The sequence below is a fragment of the Maylandia zebra genome, unplaced genomic scaffold (genome assembly GCF_041146795.1).
Source record: "Maylandia zebra isolate NMK-2024a unplaced genomic scaffold, Mzebra_GT3a scaffold11, whole genome shotgun sequence".
Classification (NCBI taxonomy): domain Eukaryota; kingdom Metazoa; phylum Chordata; class Actinopteri; order Cichliformes; family Cichlidae; genus Maylandia; species Maylandia zebra.
In genome coordinates, this window is record NW_027490041.1 from 5,995,310 (window position 1) to 6,007,862 (window position 12,553).

At 44.0% G+C, this 12,553-nt stretch overlaps 1 protein-coding gene across 3 annotated transcripts; it reads right to left on the reverse strand.

The window, feature by feature from the left end:
* Positions 1-8,911: 8,911 nt before the first annotated feature.
* LOC143415988 (phospholipase D1-like) lies at positions 8,912-11,809 on the reverse strand. Of its 3 annotated transcripts, none has more exons than XR_013096413.1 (4): positions 11,496-11,809; positions 10,623-11,205; positions 10,440-10,533; positions 8,912-10,101 (listed from the first exon to the last, which is right to left on the reverse strand). XR_013096413.1 is itself a non-coding variant. In XM_076881352.1 (4 exons), the coding sequence occupies exons 1-3, from the start codon at positions 11,715-11,717 to the stop codon at positions 10,480-10,482; spliced, it is 525 nt and encodes a 174-aa protein (XP_076737467.1). In that variant the 5' UTR covers positions 11,718-11,809; the 3' UTR covers positions 8,912-10,097; positions 10,440-10,479. The 3 variants fall into 3 exon arrangements, 2 of the variants coding, with proteins under 2 accessions (XP_076737467.1, XP_076737466.1); XM_076881352.1 differs by having other exon boundaries at positions 8,912-10,097; positions 10,957-11,205; XM_076881351.1 differs by having other exon boundaries at positions 8,913-10,101; positions 10,957-11,205.
* Positions 11,810-12,553: the final 744 nt, after the last annotated feature.

Genomic DNA, 12,553 nt, shown 5'->3' on the forward strand with positions numbered 1-12,553 from the left:
TGCTTTTTCATCTAAAATTAGCATTAGCCACTAATGGCAGCCTACTTAGCATTAACTCCTCACTAATATAATGCTAATTCACGTCAAATTAGCATTAGCTGCTAGCATCAGCCTACCTAGCACTAGTTGTTCACATTGTTAAAAGGGAAGAGAAAACGATATTAGCATTAGCTACTAATAATTATTCACCCCTAATTAGAATTAGCCGCTAATGGCAGTATACTTAGCATTAACTCCTCACATTGTTATAATGTAAGGGAAAAGAATTAGCATTATCTAATAATGTTGACCTTGGCCCACTGGAAAAGTTCAGAACTAAAGATTTAGTTCAGCTGTAAGGTTTATATTGTTGATTGATGCTTAGAAATATTTACTCATATATGCTTAGAGTTTTATAATCGATTGCATAATGATAGAGGTTTGATCCTTATTAGTCTGTAAAGAGGTCGTACCCTCTCTTACTGATTTATGGTGTAGGACAGGGGTCTCAAACTCAATTTAGCTGGGGGCCGCTGCAGGCAGAGTCTGGGTGAGGCTGGGCCGCATTAGGTTTTCCACAAGAAAGGCATGGTTAAAAAATTCCAATCTTCTCAAATCTCTTTATTTTTATTTTTTAACACAAAATATGAAAAATAAATAAACAAATTAAGAATTAATAAGAAAATAAATCAATCTGTAATACATAAATAAAATAATAAGATATTTTTAGTCAGTGAACTTGTGTGTTTCTTTCAGTCTTCTATATCTGCTGTATTTAGATTGAAATGTCTGTATTAACAGTTCTATAACCTTCTTCTGAACATGAATGGAACACTGTAGAAAATGAACTGTTCTTCTGAACATGGCTTCTCTTGCCTACTCCTTGCTGCTAGAGACCTGGCAGCGTTTCCTCTCGCATAGCCGAGCCAGATTTGGCCTGAGGGAGGAAGCAGTTGCGACCCTCAGTATGTCTTGAAGATGATCATCCGTAAGTCTGGACCTGTACTTGGACTTATTGAAGTTCAAAGTGGAGAAGAGCTTTTGGCACAAGTATGTGCTACCAAAAAGGCACATGGTCCGCTTGAACATTCGGGAAAGCCGAGGGAAACTAGGGCTCAAGTCTCTCAAAAATTGTCCAAGCTTGTCTGCTTTTCCACTCACCTCCCTGAACTTTGCTTTGAGTTCAGAGTTGCACTGCAGCTCAATGAGCTCCATTTGAAGCACAGAAGGGGCATCTTGCACATCAAAGGAGAAGGGGTCCGCAAAAATGTGAAAGGTGGCTCTGTGTGTCTTGAAGTCAGCAAATCTGTGATCAAATTCCTCCTGTAGCCTCAAAATGACATCAACATACTCGTCAGCACTGAATGGTGTGCCTGCATCCACGAGTGCCTTGCATGCTGGGAAATGGCAAAGGTTTGTCTGAGAGAGCTGAGCTTTCCAGAGCGCCAGTTTTGTGGAGAATGCTCTCACGTTGTCATAGGCAGCACTGACAAGTTGCCCCTGGCCTTGTAACGTCTTGTTCAGTACATTAAGCTCATGTGTCATATCAACAAGAAAAGCTGAGTCCATGAGCCATTTGGGATCAGTTAGCACAGGAACACTAACTCCATCCTTCTCCATGAAGGCTTCACTTCTGCTCTCAACTCAAAAAGTCTCTTTAATACATTTCCCCTGCTGAGCCAACGTACCTCAGTGAAGTCGAGCACATCCCCATATTCTGACTCCATTTCCTCTAAAAATTATTCTCTTTGGTTGCTTTCTTGGAGAAATCTTTCTGCCTCAGTAGATCTGTTTTAAGACTGGCAACCCGGTTCGCTCTCTCGTCTCCCTGGTATTTTGCATCCACCTCAGCATGTCTAGTTGTGTAATGACGTTTCAAATTGTATTCCCTGTGCAGCGCAACTTTCTCTGTGCAAATGAGACAGGTCGGGGTGCCCCTGTGCTCAACAAAGAAATATTGCATTTCCCACTTTTCCTGAAATTGTCGGTGCTCATCACCAACCTTTCTCTTCACCGCAGGCTTTGAAAAAGACATGTTTGGGGCTATGTGACATTTATAATTCTACTTGGTGTCACTGTCGCATTGAAGTTTCAATCAAGCGTTTAGCCGACGGACGGGGAACGTCTCAACACGTAGAGAACGTCATTTCTGCTTCTTTTTCTTGCAACCGTAGCACGGCGATCGGCAGATAAAAAGCCGGTAGCAGTCTCCTTTGTTTTTACGCTCGATGTTCATGTCTTTCATGACGACACGAACACCGTGGCGTTTGCAGATGGTAGAAAGTGCAGGGATAGCGAGCGCAAAAAAGGCGACTGCTCACGGCGCCGGGCTGTTGTTACAGGAGAAAGAAGCGGAAATGACACCGTGACATATAACAAATAACATCAGCTGTTTCTGATGTTAGTTGTTTTGACTGCTTTTACATTATATTGAAATATATGTAATGTTCATGTTTGCTGCAATGCAAACGCAGTGATGCAAATAAAAACATGGAGCCACAAATTACGGTGCGACCCTATAATTAGTCCGGGTTACCGGGGACTGTTGTTGCCGATGAACAGGTGTCGCTATGTGACTGCAGACTAAATTGGGCTGCATTGAGTTCATGACTTTTCTTTTATCCCGCCGCCTACGCATCACTGTGAGAGTTAATATGAGATCTCTCTCTGTGGAAAAATAACTTTAAATCCCACTGACGTGTGTATAAATCTATATACGTATAATGTCCCGCTGGGCAGCAACTTAAAAAAACAACTTTTTTTGAAGTGTTGTGAACGCAGCGCGCTGGGGCGAATGTCGGCGTTTGCCCAATAGAAAGGAGGAAGCCAGCCAGGCACAGGAAAGAAAGAAACACTCCAGGGCAACGCTGCTGGAACTTTGACTCATTGAGAAATGTTTCCCTGCTTGCATCAAGCCCGGCTGGTGTCCATTCATATTAAGGTGGGGCCAAAAACTATCGTCCTGCGGGCCGCAATTGGCCCGCGGGCCGCGAGTTTGAGACCCCTGGTGTAGGAGGACACCTACTCTGTGTCTGGTTAAGTATAAGAGCCCTTTGTTAGGGGGACCGCTGGACTCTTAGCACCAGCTTTGGGGTCACAGGGTCACATCTGGAACACACACACACACACAGACACACACACACACACACACACACAGACACACACACACACACACAGACACACACACACACAGACACACACACACACACACACACAGACACACACACACACACACACACACTATGCACAGACTGGTACTCTTTGTTCATACCTGTGTAAGACGTCATAATGAACTTGTGCATATTCATGTAAGCTCAATAAAGAGCAGTGTTACGAGGGAGCAGACGAGAGCGACTGAGGTCAAGTGAAGGAACGGCGCTGTCACAGTTCTCTCCCTCATCAATTGTCTGGTTCCAGCGGTGGGTCTGTGCTAGACGACCCATCACCAGCTTTTTCCACTGGTTACCAGTACGTGGTAGAATCCACTTCCAGATCTGGTTGTCTTTAAATCTGTGAATGGATTGGCTCCATCTTATCTCTCTTTAACAAAAGAATCCAAGTGGAGCCCTCAGGTCTGCAGATAAGCAGCTTCTGACCAGAACTAGACGTAAAAACAGAGGTGAGCTTTATCGATGGCTGCAGCCAAACTCTGGAACAGTCGCCCTTCACATCAGGTCGTCACCAACACTGGACATTTTTAAAAGCCGGTTGGAAACACATTTGTACTCTGTAGCTTTCAATCCTGACCAGTCTTTATAGTCATTACTGTGTATGTTTCCTATTTTCTCTCTACTCTGTGCAGCACTTTGGCTCAAGCTGTTTTTAAATGTGCTGATAAATAAATGTAGATTTCTTTGAATAAAACAGTGGAGCCGAGCTTTGAGCTCAGTGTGTAACAGTGTGTGTGTGAGAGCCATGTAATGTCCATGTGTGCATGCTGACTGTGCTGCTCTGACCCCCCTCCTCCTTTCAGGGTGGAGCCTGCTGGAGTCCGATGGTTGAGACCAGGTCTGAGGAAGTGTAAGTGTGTTTTTAATGGGATTCATGAAAACAAAGCAGCACACATTCAACCATCTTCATCATGTCAGGAGTCATCATCAAAGTGTCAATCAATGAACAGATGATGGATCAATAACTGCAGCTGGATTGTGTTTGTTCTCTCCATCAGATTCCTGTCAACTCACAATCGACACAAACACAGTGAACACAAACCTCCAACTGTCTGACAACAACAGGAAGGTGACACGTGTGGAGGAGGTTCAGTCATATCCTGATCATCCAGACAGATTTGATGTTTATGAACAGCTGCTGTGTAGAAATGGTCTGACTGGTCGTTGTTACTGGGAGGTCGAGTGGAGAGGAGGCGTTTATATATCAGTGAGTTACAGAAGCATCAGAAGGAAAGGACGCAGTGTTGACTGTGTGTTTGGATACAATGATCAGTCCTGGAGTCTGGTCTGCTCTGATGATGGTCCTGATTCTGTCTGGCACAATGGAAGACAAACACCCATCTCCTCCTCCTCCTCCTCCTCTGTCTCTAACAGAGCAGCAGTGTATGTGGACTGTCCTGCTGGCACTCTGTCCTTCTACAGAGTCTCCTCTGACACTCTGATCCACCTCCACACCTTCAACACCACATTCACTCAAACTCTTTATCCTGGGTTTATGGTCTGGTCTCGTGGTTCCTCAGTGTCCCTGTGCTGAGTGGAGTGTAAAGAGTGTCTCCTGTTACAGAAACACTCTGACTGTTGAACAGATAGTTCAGTCTGTACATGTCTGTCTCTTTCACTCACAAACACGTTTTCAGATTCATGGATTCAATCAGTTGATGTTTGAAACTCTTCTAAATGATTCCTTGTAAACTTCTTCAGTCACAAACAAACAGGAAGTGATGTCACATGTGTTCCTGTCCACACAGCAGAATGAGTCTATTGCTGACAGTGATGTACAAACAGAGTGAGCATTTCTGAGGCCCAAAATAAACTGAGTAGTTCACTGAATGAACAATGGACTGTGAGCTCAGTTCCTTCATCATTAGTATGGATTATATATGTATATGTATTATATTAGTATCATATATATCAGGTGCTGCTGCTTTCAGTCATTGTGCAAATGTGCTGTTTGTAAGCTTGTAAAGCTGCAGTCAGCTGAGACTGAAGAAGTCACCTGATCAGTGAGCAAACGTTTCTGAAAACGTCCAGATGAACAGAATCAACCTTTTGGGATCAGCCAGCAATGCAGCATCATTGTTGTTCAGCTTCAGAGGTTTGCAGGAATGAACTGATGACCAGAAACAGCTGCAAAGTCCAAGAAAATACCAGCTGGAGTTCAGCTGCATTTGAAGAAGTCAAAGAAAAGTAAGGATGGCAAAGGGCGACGTTTTCTTCCAAAGAGCTGCAAACATGGTCGACGCCTCATTAGAAGAATCATCTGGACATTTGTGAGGAACTCTAACCAAGAAAGCAACGTCACACAGATCCAACAGACAGTTTCCATGACTGCAAGTGTTGAGTGGAAAAATGCTACATTGCATTATTGCATCCTCTCACCACAGGAGGCGCTGTTGGCACCACTGATTGCTGATCAGCTGTTCTCTGATGATCTGATTGATACTGTGAATAACGGGACTCACTGAACTCTGTGACACAGTGAAGATTACAGAGTTTAACTTCACCCTTTAAGACTGACCACAGAACCAAGTCCGCCAGAGCTTTTGTTATATTTTTACATGCTGTGGAGCCATTTGTGGGAGCATTTCAAGTTGCTATACATCAATACAACTGTTATAGCCCTAATTTTAATAATATGTATGCATTAAGTCCATAGTAACTACATAAACTGCAAAAACAACCTCTGCTCATCCATCTCTGTGTGTATCAGGATACATTTGGTTCATAATACACAGAAAAATCAGAGTTATTACCTGTAATAAATGTGAAAGATTCCTGCAGTGATAACCAGGCAGGACTGAAACACATCCAAGCTGTCACCACGGTAACAGCACCGCCCATCCACAGGTGAGGGGAGGAGCAAAAAGAGGGACTTTGACCATTTTATACTAAAAACACTCAACTAATGTTTCTAATATGAAACAAATAAGCCCACATTAATGTGAGCGTTTATTAAATAATAATAATGATGATTTCCTCCTGATCTCATTTCCACAGCAGAGAAAACTGTGGTGTATATTGAGGTGGAGGGTGTGGTCTGTGGCTCAGGTGTAGAGTGAGGGTGGGGTGCACCACAGCAGCATGCTGGGACTGCTGAGGGTGGAGGAGGGAGTGATGATGACATCAGAGCTGCAGCACAGAGACCAGTGAACACACAGTCTGTTCATCTTTGCATAGATACAATATACAGCACAATATTGAATGACAGACACGCTGTGGGAGCTTCCACAGATACACTGACGTCAGCATCCAGAGTCCTCCTGCTGCTCCCCCCTCAGAGCCCCGTGATCAGCACCAACACATTCAGTTAGATGACAGAGTCCAGCTGCAGCTAGAATCAGCTCCCCTCTGTGAACAACAGCACAGCGTCAGTGTTTCACACTCAGTGAAAGGAGGAAACAGCAGAAGAACACCATGTGTGCTACGTTTCCCAGGACACACTACAAACTGCACAAATACAGAGCAGCACGTGGAAGGACCTGGAGCTGCATTTACAGAGCTGCAGACAGCGTGATGTCCTGTATGGACAGGTGGAAGGAACCAAGTCCTCAGCTGGAACACTCGTGTTTGTCCACAGACAGGAAACACAGCAGGAAACTTCCTCACAGAAGTGCAGCTCATGGATAACACACTTCCTGTCAGTCAGAATGAGGCTGCAGCCAAACACAGAAAGGTGTTTTTGTCCAGATGAGCCCAGAGAAGAAACACGAGTGTTCACAGACATCAGAAGCTCAGAGAGGTGAAACATGAGGTTGGAGTCCTCGTCAGCATCCAGAAGAGCTGCTGTGAAACCCTGAGTACTCATGACAGACTCTGATGGCACAAACACATCATGATTCAAACAGAAAGACAAACATGGAGCTCCTGATCCTCCTGCATGAGAACAAGCTGACATGAGCGCTGTGTCTGAGAGTGTCTCCCTGTCACAGTGACAATAACACAGCTGCTGCTCACAGTCATTAAACTGACCTGAGGTCAGCTGTGCTCCTTACATATGAACCATGTGACCTCACATCAGTGCTGTGGATGACTGTAGTCATAGAAGAGTAGAGCTGTAGCAGGTGGTGTGAGGAGGAGGTGGTGTATTCTAGTTAACGCAGTACTGAAACACTCCAGCAGAGGGCGCTGTTAAGTCCTTATTGTAACACAGTTACTGTGTGCAGTTAGACTTCATACATAATCTGCACTTATTTCCATCAGACATGCTGTCAGTAAATGATTGGTTTCTATACATTTCTGTTGGATTATGTGTCCACAGGTGTTTGTACTTTGTGCCTTAATAAAATGACGGTAAAAGGCCCCGCCCATATCCTATCCATGTCTTATCATGCAATGACTCTGTGAATGGACTGGAGAGGGGTTGTGGTAGAGTCCTCCGTCAGGAATGAGATGTATGTGTCGACTTTTTATTCTCCCTTAAAAGTATTATGCCATAAATGCTGCACAGGGCAGCTCTGCTAACAATTTCTAAACACAAAACCTCTTCACACTTCTAACATGCACATTTACACAACTAAATGGCAGTATTGATGAAAAGAAACACATTCAACAAATCCATTTAAACCTTAAAACAAACAAAAGGAAGCATCTCTATGGACAAACAAACCCCTCCACTTGGTTTGACCTGCTGATGTCATGTGTGACATCAGCAGGACTTTAAAATGAGGAAATGCCGGGCGGGCGTTTCCCCACACCTGACCCTCATGAAGACTGAAAAGACAAACAAAGTAAGAACAAATGACTTAATCTGTAACATAATAAAATGTAAAGAAACATGTAACTGAGTATTCAGCTTCATTTGCAGAATGTTTGATTTGCCAGCAACTGAATGCTTCCACACACAAACCCGGCATAGTGAGTGAAGCAATGTTACTTAACAAATACCAAATCATAGCAAATACATAGAAACAGAATAATGTGTTTAATATGCAAAAGAAGAAGAAGAAGTAAACACATATGGGACAAATGGAGACCATTGCAGCTCATCCACCAGTGGGGTAAAAAGAGCAACCAAGAAAGTGGCAGCCTGCACGGCCACAGATGTGCTGGAGGAGCTAGAAGCTCTACCCATGGAGAAACTCCTGGAGAACCTTGCTAAGCCTAACAGGGGACAGGTACTTCTGCCCAACCTGGCAGCCACAAAGTGAACTCATTTAGGTAAAGATAACCACATGCACCTAACCAGCCTGCACCAGCCTGACATTTCTTCCTCCTAAGTAAAAACCAATGGATGGATTGAACTTAGAGTCTCAGCTCAGTTTTCTATTTTGACCACCTACACCCCAAGATACTCTTTTAAAAAGTGTTGTTTTCAGATCCCTTTGAAGTTCATAAAGGGCCTGTTCATTTTCATTCAGATGTTTTATTACATAAATGTTACTGTTTTCTTTTGATTTATGCTCCCACTACACTGCACCTCTACAAACAACAATGCCACGGACTGTCAGCTGCTTTTACATGCTGTGAACATGAGTAGGTTTGATCAGAGTTTCAATTATCAAAGAAAAGACAAACTGAGCAAAAAGAAGGAAAAAAAGACCAACTTCTTCCCAACTGACAAGAAAAATACTCGTCATGTTTTCATAATAAAGGATCAGGCTCCCCATTTATGACAGCTTGGACCAATAATGTATGTTACACTGATGCTACTGTAGAGACAGGGTCAACATCTCTATTTAAATATAATTAATATACAAAACACAATCAAAGTTATACATGAATTATTCATTATTTTGACTATTGATAAAATTCATGTATACTAATCAAAGTTATACATGAGTAACGACATTATTAATAATGATTAATAATAATAATTCTAATGCCAACATGATGACTGTTCATAGCTCCTGCTTTGAAATACTGAACTTAAACATTGACCTGATGAAAGATCACAATTCACAGTGGCCCACTGTCAGAATCATTCTGAATATAAACTCATCGAGTTAATCTGAACCTTTCTCAAATGTGCTGTGAATAAATGCTGCTGCAAGCCACTGTGGGAAAGCTGTGTTATTATCATGGAAACATCTGTGACACATTCACAGAGGACGAGGACACAAAGGGACGACACGCAGAGGCTGTGTTAAAGTCAAAAATCCAAATCTTTAGTCTTAAACAGGCAGTGGTTACAAACAGGAAGACGAGCAGTCCATTAAACAGTCTACAGGGTCAAACATACAGAGAATTCAAACAGCTATTAAAAACAAATAACTGGACACTGAAAAACTTCAGTGATGTGTGAGGCACCAAAGGGAAGCAGCTGAGTATATTCAATGAATTCTCTTCAAATACAAAGACAGAAACTCCTACAGGCAGCATGCAAACTGAGCAGGATACACAAAGATCAGAGATTACAAAAGAAATCAGAAAAGGATTTCAAACTTACTGAGAGCAAGGCCTCTGTTACAAATCTGTCTAATAGAAAAACATGCTGTACAGATACAATACGGTCAGTGTTCATGGTCATTTAAAAACTGGCTCTACCTGAACCACTTCAATATTTTATGAAGTCACTGAGTCGACCATTTCTACAGTTTGTTTCCTTCATTGCAGTTAGAGTGCGGCTGGTAAGGATGAAAACACACACAGAGCGTAAATTGTCTTTGTTAGTAACAAACGTCAGCAAAGAAAAGACAAAACACACAAACACTCTCATGATATTCATGAATCATCAGAAAGCATCCAAACATTCTGCTCGTGGACTTTTACAGTCTTATTTGCACTCGCTCATCTTCATAATCATCCTGATCAATACATGACAGGGGAGGCTTTGAGGTAGGCGGGGCTCTCTGCTGATGTCAGCATGAAAGGCAGGACCAGCGTCTGCCACATGTTGGTGAAACATCACAGTACACTGGCGTGGTTTCCTTTCCAGATGTTGGACGTTTGACACTTCAACGTTGAGGCCAACAAGAAGACACAGTTTTGGGTCGGGTTGCTGCAGGGTTTCTAACTGAGCAAAAGCAGAAGCACACAGACCAACAGGGATCAGATGCTGAGTGTTAGAGGAACATCTGTGCTGATCACTGAATGCTGCTGTGGTCTCTTGTTGAAGTTGGCTGGTGGGACAGTCTAATAGTGATATCCTGCCCATCGGAGGAACACTTTTAAAAACACATGCAATACTTTGTTTGTATTACAGTCACAGTTTATGTTATTTTTGTCCTTTAAAAGTGTTGCTGTACTATAAAGTCCTATAATTTGAGGCTAAAATGGCTCAGAGAGTCTCTCTCTCAGAGGATCTCCTTTGAAAGTGGAGACGGCTTTATCCGCTGATCCACGTCACTTTACCTGGATGTTTTCTTTGAAGCTGGATGAAGACTCCTCTCCCTCACTCCTGCTGCAGCTGTGTGGTCCAGTTGGCCTCTGAGGTCACAGTCAACATCTGTAGCAGAAGAGGGGAAATAAAAGTCCAGGTTACCAAAACTGGGAGCTTTTCCAAAATAGAGCGTAACTGGACTTTTTCAGCCTTACAGGCAGATAGTCGTCTGAAGCTGCAGCTTTTTCTTTTTAGCTTTTTCCAATCTCTGCTCTCGGCTTTCTTTGAGAACATGTCTGCTTTCTTGGCATGGGTCTGTCTGCTGTTGGTGAAGAGACTAAATCCACATACTCGCTACTAAGATCTCCTCAAGTAGTCTCAACCAGATTACAGTTTAAGAGTAAATGTCTCCTGAGAGTTTCACCTTGGGGAGATGCTGTCTTGCTAACATGCAATCATGAGCATTAATCTATGAGGTGAAAAAGTCATTTTAAAAGCTCCAGCCACAAGTTTTATTTCATCTGTGTTTTGGTCAGAGTCCCATCAGACCTCCAGAATGGTGTCAGAGTGTTTTCTATCCACGTGATGAGCACAGGCCTCAGGTCCAGACCTCCACGGGCACCATAGCCTCTTTGGAGCTAATAGGTGCAAGAAGGTTTTGTTGGGATAGGAACTGAAGAGGAAACTGACGAGGAAGGCAAGGATCTTCTTCAGCTCCTCCGAGCCGGGACCTCTTTGTGTAGGCCAGCATTGGCCAGGTAGCCCTCCAGCATCGCTGGATGGCCGACAGTGGAAAACCTAGAGGAGTAGGAGAGAAACAGCAGCTTGGAGCATGTCTTTATACTGTTTAGTTTTTAGAGCCACAGACTTTCTTTTAATGTCATTGTTCAGGATCTATGACTGATTATGTATTTATTGTATTCCTCCATGACTGTGTGACAGCAAGTGGAAAAAACCAGCTTCACCTTTGTTGATATGCTTGTAATTTTAATATTGATTAAATGGCCCATGAAATAATAGAAAGCTCATATATGAAAATGTATTTTAAGAAGTAAAATGTTAATCTGAGTACAAAGGAGTACACTCACCTTCTGGTAGATGGAGGTGTAGCGAGCGCTGGTGAACATCCAGGCCTCCTCGTAGAACTGATCACTGATTGGATCCAAAACATCGATGGGGGATCTGTGTAAGCGCTGAGGATCGTCCTGATGGACAGAACAGAAGGAGAGTGAGACAAGTGAAGATATACTAAACAACACTGTGACATGAACTGAGCCACACACAGTTTGATTCACAGGTGATTGACACATTATTTGACCACGAGCAATCTTTTCTGGTTTGACGCCGTCTTTGTAGCCAGAAACCAGCTCTCTCCTCGGCTTCCTCCACTACACGCTTCCCCCACGCCAGTCTCCTCCGTCACTATAAAGGGGAGAGTCATGAGCTCCATCACCCTCACCTGTGCCGTCCAACGTCCCGCCACCAGCCTCCACTGCAGCAGGCCAGAGACCACACCCCTGCCGCAATAAGTAAAAGTATATCCTTGCTGTACCCTTAATGCTAAATGTGCTAAATTAACCGCTGCCTTTGCCCCTTTGGGATTATTCTTATGTCACTGGGATGTTGACCTTTGACCTTGACATTAGAGAGATGGGCAGACATAATTAGTGTATGAATTTTAAAGTAACAGGTAATAAAGAGAGTGTAACAAATGTAGTCAGGTTTATTACTCTGTATCACACATGAGTGCCCGAGGGAGGCGGGGCTGACTGGGGAGACACAGGAAACAGAGAGACAGGGCTGACTCGACATGAAACGATGAAACGTGGGACACGGGAACAGAAACTAAGGAGGAGCAGCCGGGTGAAGGGCTGCTCCTGCCGGGAGCGGTGGAGGAGCCGCTCCAATCGGAGGCCGAGGACGAGGCGGGCGAGGGTCTATACCTGCCGGAGGCAGAGGAGTCGCTCCACCAAGAGGTGGACGAGGGGCTGTGCCTGCTGGGGGCGGAGGCGCAGTGCGGGGAGCCGCTCCAAACGGGAGTGGCGGAGGCGGTGGCGGAGCAGCTGTGCGAGGAGACGGAGGTCCCTGCTCCAGGGCAGCCGGAGTTGGAGGCAGAGGAGCGGGACAGCCCCGCTAGGCCGGGGGT